Source organism: Heterodontus francisci, chromosome 24, assembly GCF_036365525.1.
Source record: "Heterodontus francisci isolate sHetFra1 chromosome 24, sHetFra1.hap1, whole genome shotgun sequence".
Taxonomy (NCBI): domain Eukaryota; kingdom Metazoa; phylum Chordata; class Chondrichthyes; order Heterodontiformes; family Heterodontidae; genus Heterodontus; species Heterodontus francisci.
In genome coordinates this window covers 16,362,237-16,388,433 of record NC_090394.1, presented here as the reverse complement: position 1 = coordinate 16,388,433, position 26,197 = coordinate 16,362,237, and the positions used below count along the sequence as shown (strand labels likewise).

The 26,197-nt window shown below is 42.3% G+C and overlaps 1 protein-coding gene across 3 annotated transcripts in view; it reads left to right on the top strand.

Moving 5' to 3' along the window:
• LOC137383216 (glutamine-rich protein 2-like) overlaps window positions 1-26,197 on the top strand; it is a 190,684-nt gene that overhangs the window by 121,582 nt on the left and 42,905 nt on the right. For 2 of the 3 annotated variants that reach the window (XM_068055706.1, XM_068055708.1), the window contains exons 14-15: window positions 6,061-6,223; window positions 24,858-24,957. In XM_068055706.1, the coding sequence (XP_067911807.1) occupies window positions 6,061-6,223; window positions 24,858-24,957 (263 nt within the window). The remainder of the gene's footprint in view (window positions 1-6,060; window positions 6,224-24,857; window positions 24,958-26,197) is intronic. The other variant, XM_068055707.1, reaches the window with a different exon arrangement.

Below are 26,197 nucleotides of genomic sequence, written 5' to 3'. Positions count from 1 at the left end.
CACTGCGCCACTGTGCCGCCCTAAAGCTGGCAGGAAAACCAATCGATGAACAATGAAGTGTTCAAAGAGGTGGTTCAGGCAAAGTCAAGGTATGTTCCCTCGAAGGGGAAAAGTAGAGCAAACCAATCTAGAGCTCCCTGGATGACAAAAGAGGTAGAGATTAAGATAAAGAAGAAAAAGTGTGCTGATGACAGATGCCAGGTGGAAAATGCTATCGAGAACCAGGCTGAATATAGAAGGTCCAGAGGGGAAGTGAAAAAGCAAATAAGCAAAGAGAGAGCATGAGAAGAGACTGGCAGTTAGCATTAAAGAAAATCCCATAGTTTTCTATAGGCATATAAATAGTAAAAAAGTGGTAAAAGGAGGAGTGGGGCCGATTAAAGACCAGAAAGGGGATTTACACGTAGGGGCAGAGGGCATAGCTGAGGTATTAAATGAATACTTTGCATCTGTCTTTACCAAGGAAGAAGATGTAACCCAGGCAATGTTGAAAGAGGAGGTAAGTCAGACACTAGATGGGTTTAAAATCAATAAAGAGGAAGTATTAGGCTGAAATAAAAACAAAAAATGCTGGAAATACTCAGCAGGTCTGGCAGCATCTGTGCAGAGAGAAACAGAGTTAATGTTTCAGGTCAGTGACCCTTCATCAGCACTGGCAGAGGCTGGAAATGTAATAGGTGTTAAGCAAATAAAGCAGGGGTGGGGCAAGCGATAACCAAAGAGAAGGTATTGATAGTACAAGAGAATAACTGACCAGAAGGTCATGGAGCAAAGGCAAACGGTATGTTAATTGTGTGCTGAAAGACAAAGCGTTAGTGCAGAGAGGGTGTTAATTGACAGAAAAATAGAACAACCTGGCCCAAAGCACAAACATGACATGACAGCAGTGGATAGGCACATGGTTAAAAAAAAATGAATGATGAAACAAAATGAAATAAAATAAACAAAGAAAAAAGAAAAAATTGTTGAAAATAAAGAAAATCATTGACTCACTGATTTGATTTTCACTTTGCAAACAGGGGCTGGGGAACTGAGCCCAGCCAGAGTAGAGGGAGGGAGAAAACTCCAGAGCTGCAAACGCGGGACAGGGAGCTTCTTATTGGGGGCTTGCAGCCTACAGCGGGTGTTTCTGAAGCCTGCCCACCCACCCGCCGGCTCCATTCCTCCCCTGCGCTCCGCCAACTCTCACCCGCTGCAAGAGCTTCTCCGGCACTTGCATGGCTCTGATCATAGTGACACTGTGCATGCTCCAGATGATCATCTTTATTTTCAGTGTACAGGTTTTAGAAATAATTATCAGGGAAAGAATTAACAGGCACTTGGAGAGGTTTGAGTTAACTATAGAACCGTAGAACCATAGAAAGGTTATGGCACAGAAGGAGGCCATTCAGCCGGAGAGCCAGCAAGGATTTGTAAAAGGCAAATTGTGTTTGACTAATCATTTGAATTTTTTGATGAAGTTACAGAGAAGGTTGATGAGGGGATTACAGTGGATGTTGTCTATATTGGTTGTTACGGCCAAGGTGGGAGGAGTGCACTGTCTTTCCTAGTCCCGCTTCTCCACAGGTCGCAACATATATTTTAAAAATATTTACCCAGTTACCAATTCGGTCAATCATATACTCTACTCTTTATCCCAGAATAAAATACACCAACCAGGTTTCTTTAATAAACAGTAAAATTATCAGTTTATTATTAAACAAGATTTATCCAGTAACAAAGCAAAGCATTAACACAGATTGAAATATGGAAGTTCCCTTTTTAAGATTCCCATCCCCCCCCCCCCCCCCCCCCCCAACCACACACACACGCACACAAACACTCTGGGGGGAAAAAATACAGAAATTCTCTCTGCAGAGGACTGTTACCAAAAGAAAACACAAAAATACTTGCTAATTCTTGAAGAAAGAAAGAGAAGATATGGAAGGAGGTCCCTTTTGGTCTGATGTCCGGGTATACGGAAAAGAGTCACTGGGATCTTTTCTAAAGAAGTTCTTTTCAGGCATTGTTGAGAATTAATCTGGCAAGTTTTTCCAGCTTCTCAGGGAGATGCAGCACCAGGGATTTTAGCTCTCCCACACTGGATTTTTGCAGGGTGTCTTCAAAGAGGTAGAGAAAGAGGTGAGCTGGCACCTCTTTTGGCAGGCAAAAGACCAACCGTATTCAAAACCGTTCACACCCCAACTGAACTGAAAACAATATCTTCTTCAAACAGAAAGTCAACCTACTGACCTCCATAAACCTTGGCATGTGGCTTCTCTGTAAACATCTTCCCCAGGTCACCAATGTTTCTGTTTATTGAGCTTAAAGCACATGATTTCCAGCACAGGTTGCTTTCATACAACAGTATAGGTAGGTGGTAGGGAAATATAGGGACAGGTGGGGATGTGGTAGGAATATGGAATTAGTGTAGGATTAGTATAAATGGGTGGTTGATGGTCAGCACAGACTCAGTGGGCCGAAGGGCCTGTTTCAGTGCTGTATTTCTAACTAACTAACTAACTATCTCAAGTGTCCTTTCAGTGAACGTGGTAAAAAAAAAACACGTCCATGGAATTTTTTCAGTTTTAACACAAATCCTTAAAAAAATAAAATATTAAAAAACGGAAGCACTTTCATAACATGGTTTAAAGACAGTGTTTGACAAAGTACCACATAAAAGGTTACCAAAATTAAGGCTCATGAAGTAGTAGGGTCAGTGTCAGCTGGGATGAAAAAAACCTGGTTGAAGGACAGATAACAGTGAGTTGTAGTATATGTTTATTTTTCAGAGTGAAGGATGCTAGACAGTGGTGTTCCTCAAGGCTCAATGCTAGAACCACTGCTTTGTTTTGTTATATATAAATAACTTGGATATTGTAATACAGAGTAAAATTTCAAAATTTGCTGCTGATACCAAATCTAGAGGAGTGACAAACAGTGAGGATGATACAAACCACCTGCAACAATACATAGATAGGCTAGCAGATGAGCAAACAAGTGGCAAATAGAATTTAATACTGAGTAGTGTGAGGTGATGCATTTTGACAGAAGGGATAGGGAGAGTTAGTATATACTTAATAGCACAGTTCTACAGAGTGTACAGGGACAGAGGGCCTGGGGGTTCATGTATAGATCTTTGAAGGTGGCAGGACATATTGCGAGAGTAGTTAGTAAAGCAAATGGGATCAATGCCTCTACAGGATAGAGGCATTGAGTAAAAAATCAGTGAAGTTATGCTGAATATGTATAAAGAAAGCTCTGGTTTCGGCCACAACAAGAGCATTGTGTCCAGTTCTGGTCACCACACTTTAGGATGGATATGGGGGTCCTTGAGAGGGTGCAGAGGTGATTTACCAGAATGGTTCCAGGGATAAGGGACTTTAGTTACAAGGTTAGGCTGGAGAAGCTGGGGTTGTACACCGTGGAGCAAAGGAGATTGAGGGGAGATTTGATAGAGGTGCACAGATTATGACAGGTTTAGATGGACAAAGAAAATCTGTTCCCATTAGCTGGTGGTACGAGCACTAGGGAACACAGATGTAAGGTTTTGGGCAAGAGATATCGGCAGGTTGTGAGGAAGAACGTTTTTACACAGTAAGTGGTAATGACCTGGAACTCACTGCCTACGCGGATGGTGGAAGCAGAGATGATCAATGATTTCAAAAGGAAATTAGATGGGCACTTGAGAGAAATAAACTTGCAGGGCTACAAGGATAGAAGGGGGGAATGGGACTGACTGGATTGCTCTACAGAGAGCTGGTATGGACTCAATGGACCGAATGGCCTTCTCCTGTGCCGTAATGACTCTGTGACTCGATAAATTTACTTACATTTCAACAAGAAAATGAATATAGGTAAGAATGTGGGCGGGAATTACCATTGACCCTTTGGATCTGTTGCAGAACCCTGGCCAGTGCAGGGGCCTACTAAGTTTTGGCAAACAGAGAGATGCTACCCAAAGACCTCCCTGTATTGTATTAGCTGATATTTGAAGGAAATGAATAAACCTTATGGTCCTGTAGGTTGTAGTGGAGTGAGGAATGGGTAGACAGGAGGTAATTAGCTAAAGGCCCAGCAGATCAATTCCTGAGTCCTTGCATCAACACAGTGAGGAGAGACAATCTTTTGAAAGACATTGATTTGGAGTCACATGGGAATATAGAGGACTGGAAAAGACCAGTATGGTCTATCCAGCCAGTCCTAGTGTTGGACACACACCCTAGGTAATTTTGACTTTGGATGATAATGTAAAATGGACAATATCAATTTGGATACCAGTTATACAATTCTTCCTTGAAATCAATGGAAATGAATGAATATCATTTGTTTTACACTCTCCCCAAAGTTAAAGTTACCCACCAGTGCAGTTTAAATAAAAATAAAAAAATTAAACCATATATTCAGGCAGTAACAGGGAAAGGAAAATAAATGCGAACACTGTGCCTTCAACATAAATTATGTATTATTTAGCATATACAGACGCAGCATATAATTCCAGCCTTTTTAAAACATTGGCATCACCAACATGCAAGTCACAAAGACCACCAGATAGTTTAGTTAATGGCCATGATTTAACGATGAGGAGTACTGTTTGGTATTTGTTCACAAAAACGTTCATTGTCACAAAGATGAAAATTTGAGGTGCGCTGTGTGTGTCCAGTTTGAATGTGGTTGAGAAGATCCCAAGCACAGCATGGCTAGTAGAATCCAGTTTCCCTTTCTGTAGAGTCAGAGGTGATGTCGTGATTTATAGGAGCATCTGCTGTGCACTCGTCACATCAACGAGTTGAGAAGGAATAGTCAAAGATTGACCAGATTGGCTGTCTCAAAGACAGCCATACTATTGGTAGATAGCACAAATAAACAAAGAGTAAATTTAAAACATTGTATCAAGAAAAAAAATTCTTATTTAAAAAAAAAACTCCTCTTGACTTGTAATTAAGGCAGAAGACCAGAATTTCTTTCCCCTAATGCTAGTTCAAATAGATAGAGGCAACAGAATGAATCTTAACAGGGACGCACAGCGTAATGGTAAGGGGGAGGTTTCAGTTTTGGTCGGGATATCCCGAGGTTCGGGTTTCCCTGCATGCTATGGAGGTTTTGCCTTGACAGGATCCTCTGATCAACGGGCTTGGCTTCCTGTTGGGCAGGGAGCTCTCCAAAGCAGGCCACAGCGCAGGTAAGGGGGTGTGGGTGGAGGGTGGTTCTGATCCCCAACGCCAAGGGGGAGTGGATGTGTATTGGAGGTTGGGGGAGAGTTTTGGGGGAACCGAAGAGAAGCACTTATCTTCTCACCAAAACTGTCCTCCCCTCCCTTGAGGCCTGGCAAACCATTCCAACCACAGTTAAACCCGCAAAGCAGATTAAATCAAATACTGCAGCCTCATTAAAAAAGTTTGATTGGCCACCCCGCCTTCTGGGAAGGGGTTAGCTGCGTGCCCCTTGCCCCGTGCCGTTAAAGCTGGAAATGGGCAGGATGGAGGCGATTTTCACATTTTTCCAAGTCTCACTGACCCCACCCCACCTGTTTTTGGGAGTAAAATTCAGCCCAGTAGGTCAGAACAAAATAAGAATAAATATGCAGCACATGGTGAGATTGATGCGAGCCCAAGTAAGAGAGGAGCAGGTTGAAGCACAGAAATATTGCAGATTCTGGAAACCTGAAATAAAAACAAAGTGCTGGAAATACTCAGCAGGGCTGGCAGTATCTGTGTGGAGAGAAACCGAGTTAACGTTGCAAGTCTATGACCTTTTGTCAGAACCGATGAAGATTCACGCCCTGAAAGAAAAATTTCAATGTTGTCACCTTGCAAGCTTTTGAAACGTTTTGAGATTTGCTTAACCTTTTGAGAAGAAAGGCAACTTGATGAACCTCATACTGAGCATCATTATTCGGGTATTCTGCACTGTTTGAGAGCCTATGATCTGAAGGTCATCAAATTACCTTTACAAATTGATGTAAAAATAATACACTACTTAGTGGATTTTCAGTGTCTTCAATGTTGATTTCTTAAATTTATCATAGAGAACATTTTTTGTGACTAATTGCTGACTTCTCTTCTATTTCATTTTTTTTAGTAGTATTCATAATGAATACTATGACAACCAGTGGTCCAGAAATTCTAATCGGCCATGTGGGGGTGTTCACACTGTTACTGGTCCGGTTGGCAGACGTAATAGCCGGAATCTGAATCTTCAAACAGTGTATCAGTATGGCGACCCCAATCCAATGTACAGACGGGTAAATACACTTATTAATAGCAATTATTTCACTTTCCTTGCAAAAGCACATTTAAAATGTGATGCTCTTATTTTGTAACACACTTGTATATATTTTATTAAGATTATTAACCAAGGTACTTTCTGTTGACGTTTCAGTTCAATGGCCTTTCATCAGACCTGAAATGTTAACTCTGTTTCCCTCTCTTCACAGATGCTGCCAGACCTACTGGGTATTTCCAGCATTTTCTGTTTTTGATTCAGATTTCCAGCATATGCAGTATTTTGCTTTTGTACTTTTTGTTGACTTTATTTAAAAGTTTCCTAACAAATGCGTAACTAAAATCTTGGCGTTAAATTAATTTCAACTCTTCTGTAGATTGTTATGTCAGATTCTCCATTGCACTACCCTTTGATAAATAATTGCTGAGATAAAATCTCGATTTTTGCTCAATCTTCGTGTACAATAATGCTTCACCTTGCAAGAAGAGGGAGAGCATCTCCGACAGTGTCTCTTGGAGATCTGTTTTAGCCTGGCCCCCCTCTTTGTTCAATGTTCTTTCCCATCCTATTGCTTATAAGAGCCTCATTCTAAATTATACTTCAGTTCCTTTGCATCTAAAGTTTGAAGCAGACCTTGCTGTTCAGGAAAAGTTCACACCGACTCTATAATTTACATTTTGCCAATCTAGCTCAAGATCCTTCATTTATCCGACACACAAGTAGAAACTCCCGTTAGAAAAATTATCTCAGACCACTGCACCTTTAGTAAATGAGCAACATTTATTATGTAAAGAAAATGGTACAATTTTAAAGTGGGCGCAGGAGCAGAGAGACTTGGGTGTTTATGTACAAAAATCTTTGAAGGCAGCAGGACTAGTTGATAAGGCTATTAAAGAAAGTATACTGGAACCTTCCTTGATAAACAGCGACACAGGCCTCGATATTTATGGGAAGGCTGAGGCTGAAGAACCGGGCAAAGCCAGGGACATGGAGACCTGGCTGAATTTAACGGCCAAACCTTGTTAACATCTTGTAGCTCCATCTGCCAGACGGTAAATGGACAAGCTGTTGGCGGGTGGGAGAGAACACCAGCAGCAAGAGGGTGTAAATGGTGACGCTTGGGGACAGTCCCCACTGATCAGGAGTGGGGGAGGTCACCAGTCAGGGCCGGGAGGGTGTGGGGGCTGCAGGCTGATGCTTGAGATCGGTGATGAGGATGTGGTGTGGGGCCTGCGAACAGGGCTTGGGGTGAAATTGGCAATCAGGGGGCTGGAGATCAGGGTGGGTTGGCAGGAGGCCAAAGACATCCTTGGGGTCCGAGGGGGTGCACTCCAATTGTGTTGAGAGTTCAAATTAAATATGTTAATTATGTGTCTTGCCTCTGCATAAGGGACCACTTGAATATCCCAATATCTGTTGTCATTAAAAAAGGCACCAAGCACGGAGGGTTGGGGTTGCATTCAATGAGGTTGAGCCTCCCTCATCATTGTTGGAGGAAGGGTGGGGTGATTAATAGCAAGGCCATAGATTACTAAAGCAAGTAAGTTAGGCTAAAACTTTCTAGCTCATTGGTTAGATTCCAGCTGGAGTATTGTGGTAAATTCTGGGCATCACAGTTTAGGAGGGATATTCAGGTCTTTGAGAGGGTGCAGAGGAGATTGACCAGAATGGTACCTGTGGTGAGGAAATTCAATTATGTGAGGAGACTAAAGAAACTGAAATTTTCCTTAGAGCAGTGAATGTTAGGGGAAATTTAATAGAGGTGTTCCAAGTGATAAGGGGTTTGGATAGAGTAAATAGAAGAAAGTGTTTCCACTGGCAGGAGGGTCGGCAGCCAGACGACACAGTTTTAAGGTAATTGACAAAAGAACCAGAGGGGAGATGAGAAAAAAATGTACACGTTGAGTTGTGACCTGAAATGTATGTCCTGAAAGGGTGGTGGAAGAGATTCAAAGTAACTTTCAAAACAGAATTGGATAAATACTTGAAAATTATTTTTTTTTAGGGCTGTGGGGAAGAGCAGGGTGGTGGGTGGGGGGTGGGGAGAGATAGCTCTTTTAAAGGCAGAATGGTCGATAACCAGAGGACACAGATTTAACATGACTGGGAAAAAAATCAGAAGTGACATGAGGAAGCATTTTGTTTTTGCACAGTGGGTTGTTGTGATCTGGAATGCACAGCCTGAAAGGGTAATGAAAGCAGATTCGATAGTAACATTCAAAAGAGATTAGATAAATACTTGAAGGGAAAGAATTTACAGGGCTATGGGAGAAAGAGCAAGGAGAGAATCTAATTGGATAGCTCTACGAAAGAGCTGGCATTGGCACGATGGGCTGAATGGTCTGCTTTTGTGCTGTATGTTTCTGTGCAGCTTCCTGTCTTCTGCACAGAAAGTCTTGTCTGGGTCCATTCCCATAATTCTCTTTATCCCTGTTGTCCTTGAAAGAATCAATTTTCTACGTATTCTTTATTCAGCTTTACAATGTCTTTCTGGACAGTCAATTTCATTCTTGCATTAACATTTTATGATAAAGTTGTATCGTGCAAAGCTACCAAAGTAAATTTGCTTTGTATTGGCCACAAAGGTATACCTTGATTGGATCATAGTGAGCACTCTATCCTAGACCAGTTATCAGCTCCTAACTTTAAGTCTTCATGTAATGTTGGAGTACCTTTGCAGGGATTTTAGCTACAAAGTTAGATTGGAGAAGCTGGGGTTGTTCTTGCAGCAAAGGAGATTGAGGGGAGATTTGATAGAGGATTATGACAGATTTAGATAAGGTAGACAAAGAAATACTATTTCCATTGGCTGATGGTACAAGGACTAGGGGACACAAATTTTAAGTTTTGGGCAAGAGCTACAGGGGGGTGTGAGGAAGAACTTTTTTACGCAGCGAGTGGTAATGACTTGGAACTCGCTGTCTACAAGGTTGGTTGAAGCGGAGATGATGAACGATTTCAAAAGGAAATTGGATGGGCACTTGAGGGAAATAAACTTGCAGGGCTACAGAGATAGAGCGGGGGAATGGGACTGACTGGATTGCTCGACAGAGAGCCGGCAAGGACTTGATGGGCCGAATGGCCTCCTTCCGTGCCATAATGACTCTGACGTGACGACTCCTTGTCCATCTTCTATTTTCACTTCTTAAAAAACTGAGAAACTCATCACAAGAGTTAGATGTTTGCTGTAAGATTAAAGTGGATTCTTATACATGCAGATAAACCTTACAGGAATGATATTGATGCTGCACACCCAGCAGAGCAGGTGAGCGGGCAGTTAAAATCACCTGGCCTTACCTGCCGAAGTCCTGCTTTCTTCCCATAGGCTCTGAATTTAACCAGCTCTTCTGAACCGGGCAGCAAGGATACCCTCCAGGAACCAGCAGGAGTCATCCTTTTAATGTGCAGCTCAGGCTCCAATGACTTTGTTGGAGCGCCGCTGCTATTTAAATCAGAAGCTGTTGTAGCTTTCCCAGCAGGCCAACCCAGCAGGAAGTGCATTTGTGGTCATAAGAGGCCCAAAAAGCTAAGCCATTTTACATTTTTTGACTTTCCTTGTGGGCCATGAGGAGCAGGAGCACTCCTCCAAGATTAAGCCTCACCTGGAAACTTCATTCCGCACCCCGACTCTTCCACCACTCCCCCAGCCCCACTGCAACCCTCAATTGCAAGGCCCTTCTGAACCCCTTCCTGGTGACTTACCCGACTGCTGGCGACTATACTTTTGGTCCCCAGCGGTTGTCTCCTGCCTAGGATTGCTAGTCTGGTCGGAGGCATTCCTGAAGATTTGACTGCATGATATTCTGACCACATGGCATCTGATCAAGTGGCATCTGCTGTCATAATCTCAGCAAATGTTATTGTGTTTACTCTGTGGTTCAGTCTCTCTGACTGTGATGTGGTGATGCACTAACAGCTGTTTTGCAAGATGTTCTGAAAACCAGGAGGCGAATCTCAAGAAGGGTGAAGAAGGGAAATCAAGTATGAAGGGGAGGGGAATCTGAAGGTCGAGGGGGCAATTCTTGGGAGGAACCAGAGGAGGAGGGACTTTAATTCCATCAATAACTGATGGTAATACACAAAACGCTTAAATTACCCACATAACCAATATGAATACAATAACTTTTTTTCTTTGTTTCATGGGCTGTGGGCATCGCTTGGCTAGGCCAGCATTTGTTGCCCATCCCTAATTGCCCTTGGGAAGGTGGTGGTGAGCCACCCTCTTAAACTGCTGCAGTCCATGCCGGGTAGGTATACCCACAGTGCTGTTAGGAAGGAAGTTCCAGGTTTTTGGCCCACAGGACACCCAGGTGTCGCCTAACCAGGGCTTTGTATAGCTGAAGCATAATTTCTACCCACTTGTATTCTTTTCCTCTCGATATCAAGGCCAGTATTCCATTAGCCTTTTTGATTATTTTCTGTACCAGTTCATGACATTTTAATTATCTATACTTAGGCCCGCAAGTCTCTTTGGACCTCCACTGTTTCTAGTTTTTCACCCATTAACAAAATCCCTTATTCTATCCCATTTAGGTCCAAAGGACTTACATTGAAATCCATTTGCAATAGTTTTGCCCATTCACTTACTCTGTCAATATTTCTTTGTAATTTTATGCTTCTATTTACTTATAAGAAATAGGATCTGGAGTAGACCATTTGCCCCCTCAGTCCTGCTCTGCCATTTAACAAGATTATGGCTGATCTGGTTGTGGCCTCAACTCCACTTTCCTTTCTGCCCCCCTTAACCCTCAACTCCCTTGTAAATCAAAAATCTGTCTAACTCAACCTTGAATATATTCAATAACCTAGCCTCCACTGCTCTCTGGTGTAGAGAATTCCAAAGAGTAATGATCCTCTGAGAGAAGAAATTCCTCCTCATCTCCATCCCTTACTTTGAAACTGTTCCCCCCCCCCCCCCAGTTTTAGATTCCCCCATGAGGGGGAACATCCCCTCAGCATCTACCTTGTCAAGCTCCCTCAGAATCTTAATTAAAAAGAGAAAGTGCTGGACCTATTCAGCAGGTCTGGCAGCATCTGTAGAAAGAGAAATAGAATTAATGTTTCAGGTCTGTGATCTTTCATCAGAATCATTTTGCTTTTAGTCCCTCAGAATCTTGTATGTTTCAATAAGACCACCTCTCATTCTTTTAAACCCCAATGTGTATAGGCTCAATCTTTCCTCTTAAGACAATCCCTTCATCCCAGGAATCAACATAGTGAACCTTCTCTGAACTGCTTCCAATGCAAGTATACCCTCCTTAAATAAGGAGACCAAAACTGTATGCAGCACTCTATGTGTAGTCTCACCAACACACTGAACAGTTGAGCAAGGCTTCCCTACTTTAATATTTCAATCCCCCTTGCAATAAATGACAACATTCCTTTTGCCTTCTGAATTACTTGCTGTACCTACATGCTAACTTTGGTGATTATGTACAAGGCCACCCAGATCCCTCTGTACTGCAGCACTCCACAGTCTATCTCCATTTAAATGATAATCTACTTTTCTATTCATCCTGCCAAAGTGGACAACCTTACATTTCCCACATTATGCTCCATCTGCCAAATTTTTGCCCACTCACTTAACCTATCTATATCCATTGCAGACTCTGTGTCCATTCACAACTTTCTTTCCTACCTATCTTTTTATTGTCAGCAAATTTGGCTACAGTACACTCGGTCCCTTCATCCAAGTCATTAATACAGATTGTAAATAGTTGAATTTACTTATCCCTGTAACACTCCACGCGCAACATTTTGCCAACTTGAAAATGACTCATTTATCCCGGCTGTCTGTTTGTTAGCCAATCCTCTATCCATGCTAATATGTTAGCCCCAACACCATGAGCTCTTATATAATATAAAAACAAGAAATGCTGGAAATACTCAGCAGGTCTGGCAGCATCTGTGGAGAGAGAAGCAGAGTTAACGTATCAGGTCAGTGACCCTTCATCAGAACTGGCAACCGTGAGCTCTTATCTTGAGCAGTAATCTTTTATATGCACCTTATTGAATGTCTTTTAAAAATCCAAATACACTGCATCTACTGGTTCCCCTTTATCCACTCTGTTTGTTACATCCTCAAAGAACTCAAATAAATTTGTCAAACATAATTGCCCTTTCGTAAAACCATGTTGACTCTGCCTGATTGCATTATGATTTTCTAAATGTCCTGCTACTACTTCCTAACTGAATAGGATGGGAATAGAGGGATACGGACCCCGGAAGTGCAGAAGGTTTTAGTTTAGACAGGCATCAAGATCGGCGCAGGCTTGGAGGGCCGAATGGCCTGTTCCTATGCTGTATTGTTCTTTGTTAAATAATGGATTCCAGCATTTTCACAATGACAAATGTTAGGCTAACTGGCCAATAGATTCCTGCTTTCTGTCTCCCTCCTTTCTTGAATACAGGTTTTATATTTGTGGTTTTCCAGTCCACTAGGAACTTTCCAGAATCTATAGAATTTTGGAAGATTAAAACCAATGCATCCACTATCTCTGCAGCCACTTCTTTTAAAACCCTAGGATTTGGGCCATCAGGTCCAGGGGACTTTGTTAACCTTTAGTCCCATTAGTTTTCCTAGTACTTTTTCTCTGGTGATAGTGATTGTTTTAAGTTCCTGCCTCCCTTTTGCCCCTTGATTTTCGACTGTTCTTGGGAGTTTTTTTGTGTCGACTCCCATGAAGAATGATACAAAATACTTGTTCAAAGTCTGCCATTTCCTTGTTTCCCATTATTAATTCCCCATTCTCATCCTCTAAGTGACCAACATTTAATTTAGCTACTCTCTTCCTGTTACTGCCTGTTTTTATATTTCTTGCTAGTGTCAGGCAAACCCCCCCTCCACCCCCCACCCACCTGCCAAGACTGAGGCACACATGAACGTTAAAATTTAAAATTGCAAGCCTCTAACAGGAAAGACATTTGCATAGTAACCAACAGTGTTGGAACAATGGGGACCCAGTCGTTGCTTCCCCAATATACAGAAGTGGTCAGATCAGTTTTAGTCACATGACTAACTGGCTGTTGCAGAGGTTGGAACTGAGAGAGTTTTAAATTGGAGAAAACAGTGTTTGAAATCAGAAAGCTCCTGGTTTGAGAACATCTCTCTCCTGTCTGCTCTCATCTCACTCACACCAGCTTCGGAAACCATTGAGGACACGAGAACCTCAAAGAGAGAAAAATCTCCTACCTTGAACAAGGTTTAAGAAGAATCCTGGGTCCCAATGAAAAGCTGTCTACAATCAAAGACTCTACAGCAAGCTGGAACCACAGAAACAGTAACCAGAAACCCCCTTCAGAGACTGCCTCAAACCTTTCACCTTATATTTTCCTCTCTTTTCTGTCCCTATCTGCATGTGTCTATCACGTGTGCATGCTAGCATGGGTGCGTCATATATCCGTAGGCATTAACCAAATTAGTGTTGTTTAAATTTGAATAAATTTCACTTTTCTGCTTTAAACCGAAGAAAGCCTGTTTGTGCTCATGTCTTTGCCTTCTAATTGGAAAGCTGTGAACAAGGATTCACAAAGGGCGAGCTCAAAACACAATGTGTTTAAAATTAAACCCTGTTACAATAAGACCAGGTGAAGACAGTAAAAATACCCCTAGACACATTTCTCATCTGGTCGTAACACTAGTTTATTCTCATCTTTGAATATCTCGCTCTTTATTTTTTTTAGTCATCCTTTGCTGGTTTTAAAAATGTTTCCAATCTTCTGGCCTATCACTAATCTTCACAGCATTGTACATCTTTTCTTTCAATTTGATACCATCCTTAACTTCCTTAGTTAGCCATGGATGGTGCATCCTTCTCACAGAGTCCTTCTTTCACAATGGTATACATCTTTCTTGACAGTTATGAAATATCTCCTTAAATGTCTGCCACTGCTTATGTTGAAGAATGAGAGGTGATCTCAATATACTTAAAGGAATAGATAGGGTAGACGCAGGTAAGATGTTTCCCCTGTTGGGGAGTCTAGAGCTAGGGGACACAATTTAAAAATAAGGGGGAAGCCACTTAGGGCACATATGAGTAGAAATCTCTTTACTCAGAGGGTTGTGAATCTTTGGAATTCTCTACCCCAGAGGGCTGTGCAAACTCAGTCATTGAGAATGTTTAAAGCAGAGATTGACAGATTTCGAATTCAAGTGACATAAGGGGCTTTGAGGATAATGTCGGAAAAAGGCATTGAAGTAGATGATCGTCCATGATCATATTGAATGACGAAGAAGGCTCGATGGGCTGAATGGCCTACTCCTGCTCCTATGTACCGTGTTCCTTTTACCCTATTTCCCCAGTCCATTGTAGCCAACTCTGTCTTCATACCTTTGTAATTGCCTTTAATGTCTAAGACACTAGTTCCAGGTTTTTCCCTCTCAAATGTCATGTTATGATCACTCTTGCCTAGATGATCCTTTACTATGAGGTCATTAATTAATCCTGTCTCATTACACATTACCAGGTGGTAAAGGGTGTGGGTGGTTCCCACTGTTCATTTCCCAACTGACCACAGCCAGTATTTTTGTTACTAGGGTTTTAACCCCATGTGTTTTATTTGTCAAATAAACAGACAGTGACAGGTTTTCTTGCAGGTTTAAAACAGAAGATTAACTATTTATTGAACGATATTCATTCCCGAAATGGTCTCAACCACACCCATCTATGCATGCATTCACACGCGCGCACACACACACGAGAATAGATAAATAGAGAGGAAAAGGGTAAGCGGTTTGAAATGAGGTTGACTCATCTCAGACATTTTCTGTTTTAAAGGTGCAGGCCTGGGTTGTTTGTAGATTTTCTGGTGGTGAAGACTTCAGTCTGCAGGTGGTGGTCATTTTCAGTTCTACTGCACCAAGTTGAAGTGTAGAATATGCAGCAGGGCTCCTTCTTTGGTTTTTGCTGGATCCTTCACAGCTCTCAGCTGGACAGGCTTTTTGTGATGTTATTGCCATCCCTCCCCTCTCTCCAGAGAGCTACTTTTTACGGTAAAGTCTCTCACATTTGCCTCTGTTAGGAGACACGTGGCCCCTTCCCTGTGGTGGCCAACAATGGACCAGGATGTGGCTACTTCTCCTTTTTGTTTCAGAAGAACCCATTCAATTCAGGAATGTCTTTTGATGGTTTCAGGATGGGTGTAATTGGCACCTCTTAGCCTGGAATGCATTCTTTTGTCCTTAACAAACAGACTATTTGAATATACAGGCCAAGCCAGCCCGACCTTCGGCGGCCATTTGGCAGCACATTGTCCACTTTTTTTAAAGGAAAAGTCAATTTTTTGTAACTCTTCAGTTTGGTTCTGTACTTTCATTGCTGCACTTCTCTTAAGCATGACACAGGTCTAAAATAGCCTGTTCTCTGGTTGGTTCCAGAATGTATTGTTCTAATAAACCGTCCCGAATACACTCTATGAACTCATCCTCAAGGCTACCTTTGTCAATTAGATTTGTCCAATTGATATGAAGATCAAAATCGCCCACGATTATTGCAGTATCTTTCTTACAAGCCCCCATTATTTCTTGATTTATGCTCTGTCCTACAGTCTGTTACTCTTCGGGAGCCTATAAACTATTCCCAATAGTGACTTCTTTCCCTTGCTTTTTTTTTATCTCCACCCAAACTGATTCTACAGCTTGAACTTCCGAGCAAAGAACATTTCTCACAACTGTACTGATCTCATCCTTTATTAACAGAGCTACCTCACCTCATTTCCCTTTCTGCCTATCCTTCCGAAATGTCAAATACCCTTGAATATTCAGTTACAAGCCTTGATCACTCTACAACCACGTCTTTGTAATATCTATCATATCAAACACATTTATTGCTATTTGTGCCATCAATTCATCCATCTTGTTATGAATACCGCATGCATTCAGATAAAGAGCCTTTAATTTTTTTTTACCATTTTCCCCTCGTCCGACCTTATTTGCTGGTGCACGATTATGTTTGTACACTCTGTCCCTTTCTGTCATACTCTGGTTATGATTACCCGTGTTGCTACCCTGCACTATTGCCTTGTCCGTTCTCATTAACTCACGTGAACTCTCCACCCATTAGTTTAAAGTCCTCTCTACAGCCCTAGTTATATGATTCGTCAGGGCACTGGTCCTAGCGCAGTTCAAGTGAAGCCTGTCCCAACGGTACAGCTCCCCCTTTCCCCGATCTTTGTGTTGTCAGCAAATTTGGATATGTGGTTTTCTATCCCATCATCTAAGTCATAAATGAATGCAGTCAATAGTTGAGACCCCAACAGAGATATTTGCAGAACACCATTGGTCACACCCTGACAATTAGAGTACCTGTTCATTATCCCTGCTCTCTGTCTCATTCCATAGCCAATTTCCCAGCTTGGTCAATAATTTGCCTTCAATTCCATGAGCTTTCACTTTAGCTAACAGTCTCTTATGAGGGACTTTATCAAAGGCCTTCTGAAAGTCCATATAAATAACATTCATAGACATTCCCCTGTCCACTACTATAGTCACCTGTTCAATTTATTCAATCAGATTCTTCAGGCATGAACTACCCTTTACAAATCCATACTGGTTCTGTCTGATCAGCTGCAAGTTTTCAAAGTGTTCAGTCACCCTATCCTTAATTATAGACTCTAGTAATTTCCTTACTGCAGATATTAGGCTAACTGGTCTATACTTCCCTGGTTCCCCTCTCTTACCTTTCTTAAAACCTGAGATATACCCAATTGTCCAATCTAAAGGAACGGTTCATGAATCAAGGGAACTTAAAAGCCTGGGATGGAAACCATCTGGTCCTGGGGATTTGTCACTCTTTAATGCCATTATTTTCTTCATTACTGTTATTTTGCTTATGTTAATTTTGTTCAGCCTTTGTCGCTGATTCACCTTTAGTTTCCTTGGGATGTTTGGCATGCTGATCTATTCCTCAGCTGTAAATACTGGTGCAAAGTAATTATTCAGCATGTCTGCCATTTCCATATTTTCAATGACAGTATCATCATTCCGAGGTTTCAAGGGGCCCACATTGCTTTTGACTGCCCTCTTTTTCCTAATGTAATTGTAAAGGTTTTTTGTGTTGATTTTGACATCCCTCACAAGTTTCTTTTCATATTTCCTTTTTGTGGCTCTTACTATCTGATCTGTCACCCTTTGCTGTTCTTTGTATCTCTCCCATTTGCCAGAATCTGTGCTGTTTTTTGCAATTTTATATGCTTTTTCTTTTCTTTTTATGTCGTCTCTTACCTCTTTAGTTGTCCATGGCTGTTTTGGCAAGTAAACTCTTGCTCCTCAGGGATATAAACTGGTTCTGTATCACAAATTCTTTTTTGCATACATCCCACTGATCTCCTGTCATGTTACCCATTAAAAGATTTTCCCAGTTTGCTGTGAACTATCTACTTCTCATTACATTGAAGTCAGCCTTATCTCAATCTAGAATCTGAATAGCTGTTCCACGTTTCTCCCTTTCAAACATTATTTTGAACTCGATCATATTATGATTGCTATTTGAGAAATGTCCACGCACCATTAGGGTGTTAACTAAATCTGGCTGATTACTCATTGCTACATCTAATATAGCCTTCCCCCTTCTTGGTTCTAGGACATATTGGACAGAAATAAATGGGCCTCCTGGAGAAAGGGTAGGAGGCGGGTTGTCCATAGAATTGCGACAGAAGGTGGGGGGCGAGGGCCCGTCACCTTCCTGTCGCACGGCGATTACGTCGGGGGTGGAAAAAGCCGAAGACAGCCTTCCTGCCCAAAGGCCAATTGAGGTGCTTAAGTGGCCAACCAGTATGCACTTTTCTCCATAATGGCTACCATGTCATACCCTTCAAGTTCAAATTTGTGCCTGCAATTCATTCAGTTTGTTCCTTACACTCCAGGCATTTGTATAAAGAATGCTTATTTGGGCCACACACCCGAACCTGTCCTTCAGCTCTAATGTTATACTCTCATGTTTCCTATTTCTCTCTTCTGGTTTAATTACTTTACATCTTTTAGTTTTTTTCTTTACCTGTAGTAGCTAAAGCACAATTTCTGACTGGTACTCTACTCTCTTCCCTTTCATTTGATGGTGAACTATAATTTCTACTACCTTTTCAACCTGAGCTCTCCCCCTGCCCCACCCCCCCACTCATTAGTATAAAGTCCTTGTGACCATCCTATTTAATCCTTTCCAGTAGGACCCTGGTCCCAGCCCGGTTCAGGTGAAGCCCATCCGAGTGGTACAGTTCCTTCCTGTGCCAATACTGATGCCAGCATCCCATGAAATTGGACCCCTCTTTCCCACACCACTCGTTCAATAACGTACTCACCTCCCTAATCTGTTTATCCCAATCCAATGTGCATGTGGCTTGTGTAATAATCCAGAGATTACAACCCTTGAGGTCTTGCCCTATAACTGAGCTCTTGTTCCTGGTACTCTCCAAACAGGACCTCTTTATGTTGTTGGTCTCAATATGCATCACAACAACTGGATCCTCCTCCTCCCTCTCCAATATCCTTTCAAGCTAGTTTGCAATGTCCCTCACCCTGGCAACAGGGAGGTAACAAACCATGCATTACTCTCGACCCTGTCTACAAAGGGTGCTATCTGCCTTCCTATAGTAATCCCATAAACCACTGATATTCACCCTGTAACTATCGCCCTCTGTGCTGCACAAAGGTACAGTCAGGCTCCTAGTTTGTGCCACTTTTAAGCGGCCTGATCTCTCTCCTTTCCTTCATGAAATCTAGGTTGCACTCAGGTTCTGTGTGAGCTCTGAACTGGGAGCATCAGTCCAAGCCAGTGTGCATTTGGACATCACAGATCATAACTACCAGCACAGACTGCCCCGACCTAAAATGAGAGATTGCACAAAGGACTGGCTCAGTATTTGGGGCTCTCACTCACAGAGCACATTATTTTAAACTCAACTCAGCACAAACATTTTCTAAACCACTCCCTGGGCTTGGAGGTAATAAAGGAGAGTTTTCATTGAATGATAGAAATTACAGCAAAGGAGGAGGTAATTCTGCCCCTGGAACCTGTGCTGGTGTTTGCATTCTATAACCCCATCTTTTTATATTTCTCCTTTTCAAATGCTTAATCCATTTTCTTTTTAAGTGATATTCTAATCTCTGTCTTAGTATCCACTTGTGGTGAAGCATCCCATAATCTAATAACCTTCAGTGCAAATATATTTCCTGCTTTCTCCTTGGTTCTTGTAGTCAGAATCCTCAGTCTCTATCCCCTTGTTTGCTATTTGCTCCTCAGAGGACAGAGATGTCAGCATGAAAGCAAGGTGGAGAATTAAAATGACAGGTGACTGGAAGCATGGAGTCGCACTTGCGGACTGAACGGAAGTGTTCCTCAAAGTGGTCATTCAATCTGCGTTTGGTATCTCCAGTGTAAAGGAGACTGCATAGTGAAGAGCAAAGATAGGATACCAAACTGAAAGCAGCACAAGTGAATTGCTGTTTCACCTGGAAGGAGTGTTTGGAGCCTTGGACGGTGACTAGAGAGGAGGTAAAAGGGCAGGTGTTGCTTCTCCTGCACTTGCATGGAAAGGTGCCATGGGAAGGGGAGGGGGTGTTGCGGGTGGCTAAGGAGTGAACCAAGGTATTGTGGACGGAACTGTCCCTTTGGACTGCTGAAAGGGGAAGAGGAGAAGATACATTTGGTGGTGACATCACACTAGAGGTCGCGAAAATGGTGGAGGATGATCCATTGAATGTGGAAGCTGGCGGGGTGGAAGGTGAGAACAAGGGAACGTTATTGTGGATCTGGAGGGAGGGGAAGTGGTAAGAACAGAAGTGTGGAAAATGGCATAGACACAGTCAAGGGCCCTGTCAACCACAACAGGGGCAATCCTTAGTTGAGGAAAAAGGAAGACATGTTGGAAGCTCTGGTATGGAAGGTTGCATCGTAGAGCAGATATGACAGAGACTAAGAAACTGGGAGAATGGAAACGAGTCCTTGCAGGAAGCAGGGTGTGAGGAAATGTAGTTGAGGTAGCTGTGGGAGTCAGTGGGATTATAGTGAATAGACGTTGATAGCATCTCCCCAGAAATGGAAACAGGGAAGTCGAGGAAGGGAAGAGAAGAGTCAGAGATGGACCATGTGAAGGTGAGAAAAGGGTGGAAATTAGAAGCAAAGTTGATAAAATTTTCCAGTTAAGGGTGAGAGCAGGAAGCAACACTGATACAGTCATCAATGTACCAAAAAAAGAGGTGAAGGAGGGAACCCCAGTAGGAATGGAACGAAGAATGTTCCACATATCCCACAAAATGGCAGGCATATCCAGAATCCACACAGGTTCCCATAACAACACCTTTTATTTGGAGGAAGTGAGTGGAGTTGAAGAAGGAGTTGTTCAATATGAAAACACATTCAGCCAGGCGGAGGAGGGTGGTCGTTGATGGGGACTGTTTGGGTCTGCGTTCAAGGAAGAAGCAGAGAGCCCTCAGACTGTCTTGGTTGGGGATGGAGGTGTAGAGGGTTTGAACATCCATGTTGAAGAGGAAACAGGGCCAGAAAACTGGAAATAATTAGTGATAGAGAGGATTAGAAGAGTCACAGATGTAGGTGGAAACAGACTGGACAAGGGGAGACAAAATAGTGTCAAGGACTGCAGCGGTTCAAGAAGGCAGCTCACTACCACCTTCTAAAGGGCAGTTCGGGGTGGGTAATAAATGCTGGCCTACCCAGCGATGCCCACATCCCACAAAAGAATAAAAAACGATAGGAAGTAATCAGTTCAGTGGGCCAGGAACAGGCTGAAACAATGGGTCTAACAGGCAGTCCTGTTTGTAGATCTTGGGACAGAGGTAGCAGTGGGCTGTACGGCATTGGGAAACTGAGGCTGGAGGCTGTGAAGGGAAGACCTTCAGAGGAGATGAGGTGAGTGACAGCCTGGAAAATGATGGCTTGACCTTTTGTAGGGCTCATGGTCCATGGAGAGGTAGAAGGAAGTGTCAGAGAGTTAGCGTTTGGCCTCTGCTAGGTAGAGGTCAATGCGCCAAACAACAACAGCACCACTTTTATCAGCAGGTTTGATGACAATGTTAGGATTGGACCTAAAAGAGGGAGTGCAGCAAGTTCAGAGGGAGACAGGTTAGAGGGTGGGAAGCAGAAAAATTGAGGTGGTCAATATCACACTGGCAGTTCTCAGTGAAAAGAGCTAGACAGGGTAAGAGGCCAGGTGGAGGGAGAATACTGGAGACTGATGAAAGGGTCTGCTGTGTTGGGTGAAGACTCCTGGCCAAAGAAGTGAGTTCAAAGGTGAAGGCAACAGAAGAAGAGCTCAGTGGTGTGCCAAGCTCGAAATTCATTGAGGTTGGGCCATAAGGGGATGAAGCTAAGGTCTTTGCTAAGGACAGTTAGTTCAAGGTCAGAGAGGGGAATGTTAGACGGTATCGTTGGTATATGGCAAGGGTTGAGATTCCAAGAAGGGATGGGCCAGAGGAAAGTGAAGGCAAAGAATGATCCAGAGGGTCGTTGGTACCCATGAGTTGTTAAAGCTTGCGATCCTTCATACCTGAAAGGAAGAAAAAAAGATTTTGTTAAAGCGCCGGAAGAGGCGAAGGATAAAACAAAACTCTTTTTTAATTTGTTCTTGGGATGTAGGCGTTGTTGGCAAGGCTAGTATTTATGCCCGTCCCTAATCGCCCTTGAGAAGGTGTTGGTGAGCCGCTGTCTTGAATTTCTGTAGTCCATATGATGTGGGTACACCCACAGTGCTGTTGAGGAGGGAGTCCAGGATTTTGACCCAGAGACAGTGAAGGAACAGTGATATATTTTCAGGTCAGGATGGTGAGTAACTTGGAGGGCAACTTTCAGGTGGTGGTGTTCCCATGCAACTGCTGTCCTCGTTCCAGTAGGTGGTAGAGTTGCAAGTTTGGAAGATGCCAATGAAGGAAGCTTGGCAAGTCGCTGCAGTGCATCTTGTAGGTGATACACACTGCTGCCACTGTATGCTGGTGGTGGTTGGAGTGAATGGTTAAGGTGGTGGATGAGGTGCTAATCAAGCTGGCTGCTTTGTCTTGGATGGTGTCGAGCTTCTTGTTGGAGCTGCACTCATCCAGGCAAGTGGAGAGTATTCCATCACACTCCTGACGTGCTTGTCGACAGTGGACAGGCTTTGAGGAGATGGGAGGTGAGTTACTCGTCACAGAATTCCCAGCCTCTGACCTGCTGTTGTAGCAATTATTGATAGTGGGGGATTCAGCGATGGTAATGCCATTGAACATCAATGGGAAGATGGTTAGATTCTCTCTTGTTTGATTTGGTCATTGCCTGACACTTGTGTGGCATGAAAGTTACTTGTAGACCAGGACAGCTTTGAACTTGAGTGAGTCTGTGCTGCTGAAGAGAGAGGTTGAGAGCATGCATGCGGAACCCCTTCGTTCAGTCATCAAGCATACCTCGAGCTCCCGGTCACCTGTCGTCTTAATTCTACAACTTGCTACCACTCTGAGCTCTCTGTCCTCGTCCTCCTGCAGTGTTCCAATGAAGCTGAAAGCAAGCTCAAGGAACAGCACCTCATCTTTCGATTAGACACTTTACAGCCTTCCAGACTCAACATATTGCTTTTGTAGAAGTCAGTCACTGATGTTCTATTCAGGTGAACCTCAGAGTTTATTGCCTTCTCAGTGTACCAGTAAAGCAAAGAGAACAAGCACTTCATTATTATCAGGATTCCCACAAATACAAAGTTCAATGGTCTCTCGCCAAAACAGGCATTTTTGTAGTCTATGTGGAGGGAAGGCACTCTTCCACTCTCAGCTCCTCTCACCCATTCTATACTTTGACTGTTCACTAGATAGTTAAATGACTTGTGAACCCCTCACTTCTCTTCCAGAAATTTTTAATTTATTCACAGGATACATATATTGCTGGTAAGGCCACCATTTATTGCCCATCCCTAATTGCTCTTAACTGTGTGCCTTGCTAGGTCATTTCAGAGGGCAGTTAAGAGTTTACCACATTGCTGTGGGCCAGAACAGATATGAACTGTGATTTCCTTTCCTAAAGCTACTAGCTGCTTATTCCAGATGTATTTATTAATTGAATTTCAATTCCCCTGCTGCCATGGTGGGATTTGAACTCATGTCTCCAGATCATTAGTCCAGATCTCTGGATTACTAATTCAGTAATATAACCACTATGCTCCTATTCTCCTTTTGGAATCCTGCCTCCAGCTGTAGATCTTTTCTGCTAATTATGCACAATGTTTCCTTTTGTTAGTTTTAACTCCCTTCAGTTTTTCTTTGTTGAGGTCAGGAGAAGCAAGAGAGACTTTCCTAGGCCCACAAAAAAACCCCAGTCCACTGTTGATTCATTTAGCTACTCCCTGGTATCACCACCTCACCTCCTGGGATTACCCCTCTCCCTCCCCAGGCTCCGACTGTGAAGCAGCTCAGCAAGGGAGTCGGCTGATTTCCTGCTCTCTTAATGACGGCGAGCTGCCTGCTTGGCGCCAGCAGCAGGACAGTGAGTCCCTGGCTTTAAAATGGCTTGAGTCTGGCGGTGGTGAGCATGCTTCCATCTTCCACCATTCTCCACCCGCAGTTAAAATTGGTCTGCATGTTAGAGGAATCCAATTGCCAATAACACTTCTTTTCACTCAGGTTTCTGTGTTTTCCCTGTGATTGTAGCAGCTGGCTGCCTTAAACACCTCTCCTTCCAGAATAGCACTACTCCCTCATGGCAGGCAGTGAGAGTTCAGACTGCAGTGTGGAGTTAACAAGAGCAGTATTGATGGTCGAGGTTCACTGTGAATAGTGCAGGTTTTCCTTCACCCAGTTATTGACAGAGAATGGCAGATGAAAAGCCTTTGTTACAGTCTTTGCCTTCACTTATCTTTATCAGTCTTATGAGATTATTAAACCTATTCCTGCATTATAACAGTTGTTAGTTGGTGAAGGTTGCATTAACTGCCTCAGTAATCTTCCTGCTTAATGTTTGCACCACCTTCTTATGTGGAATCCTATACTCAGTCCTTTGACTCCAATTTTTATTTGAAGAATGTTGACTCCAGTTAATGGTGAGCAACTTTTAAAAAAAAACTTTTCAAATTATGTCACTTGTGCATTTACAGATGGATATAAACATAATTGTTTGTAACAATAAAAAGCAGTTCAGAAACCTAGCATACTGTACCAGCCTTAATGACAGTAACCCCTGGACATCCCACCCAATAAGAATCTTGGCTTCAACAGCATAACCAATGTTCTAAATTTGCTGCATTTTAAAATATTTCACCAATTATTGCGTTAAATTTTGACTCATTTACCTTTTGCAATTTTTGGCCAGTGTCACATTAGTCAGGTTAAAAATGCAACAGTTGCTTAGTGAGGAAGTAATTTGAAATAGAGGAAGTCAAATATTTATTGGTAAAAACCTCCTTGCTGGAGTCATGATGTTCAAGCTGATAATGGATTGGTAATGGTGAAAGCTGTCAGTTCTCCTGTTAGATTTCGTACTTAGTAGTATTGAGTATAACTTAATGTCAAAATGCTGCAAAGAACAGATTTTCCCATTGATATCGACAAACAAAAATATCTTGACACTGTATTTTTAATTTGAAGTATTTTATTCAAGGTAAATTTTTGTTTAAAAGCCACTGAAGAGGGTGGCCTCACTTAATAAATATTAATTGGTGATTAGTTTTTTTATCTGTTTTCTTTTCAGGAAGAAGTGGAGCTTCAAGGGATTGACGGTGTAATGTACAAAGGACGGCTAGATCCAAAACTTCCTATAATACATCAAATGCAAGATGAGGAGCCCTTAGGTAATAATATTATTTCGCTGTGTTTCGTACATTAAGGTATCTGTCTTCTCAGTGATGCTACCAGTCATTCTTCTTCATTCATTATACTCAACGAGCAATAATTAGCTAACCAGTCCAACTTTGAAGTTGCCCACTCCCACCCCAGTAGGAGAATTTAGGTAGAAACGGTAAGTCTTCCTCCTAACATCCAATAGTTCTGGAAAAGTCTGGTTTTCTATTTAGGTGCAGATTTCAGCTTTTTTTATTTTCTCTTTTTTGTCTTTAGTTCTCAAAGAATAGGATAGCTTTCAGGTTCTACAGCAACTAAATTACCAAAAGTCACAAGTTATTTGCAGTACCTATTTTACTACTTTTGATGGTCCCAGAAAAGGGTCAAACTAAATAAATTGTAGAATCTGTCTTCCATTGTGGAAGCAGAAGTGGTGGCATGCAGTTTGCAATGAAGTTGTTAACATACAACATAAATTATATTTGAGCATGGATCTACCTCACTATAGCATATTTTCTAAGACTTCATATTTCCTCAAAAAGAATATTGTCAAAGTTGTCAAAGCAGCAAGGTGAAATCAAGATTCCAAATATATGCTGGCAGTAAGAGACCCAAGTGCAATATAGAGAAAAAAATGCTACTTTTAAAATCTACATTACAAATCATAACATTGGCCAATCAGCATCTAAAGAATGGGAAGATAGATATTTGTTGTGAAGAGCATTTGCCAGAACTGGAAAAATGGATGCAAGAGAACCTTTATAGGACTGATGAAACAAAGAATTGAAGGAAAAAAATCAAGTAACTAGAAATAAAAACAAGAAATACTGGAAATACTCAGCAGGTCTGGCAGCATCTGTGGAGAGAGAAGCAGAGTTAACGTTTCAGATCAGTGACCCTTCTTCAGAACTGACAAATATTGGAAATGTAAAAGATTGTAAGCAAGTAAAGCAGGGGGTGGGGCAAGAAATAACAAAAGAGGTGTTGATAGGACAAGGTCACAGAGAATAACTGACCAGAAGGTCATGGAGCAAAGGCAATTGGGATGTTAATGGTGTGCTGAAAGACAAAGCATTAGTACAGAGAGGGTGTGAATTGACTGTAAAGCACAAAGCACGCCAAGCACAAACATATCAAAAAAAATTAAGCAACAGAAACAGTGGGTAGGCACAGTAGAAACAAACTAACCAAACTAAAAAAAACTAAAATAAAATAACATTTCAGCATTTCTTGTTTTTATTTCAGATTTCC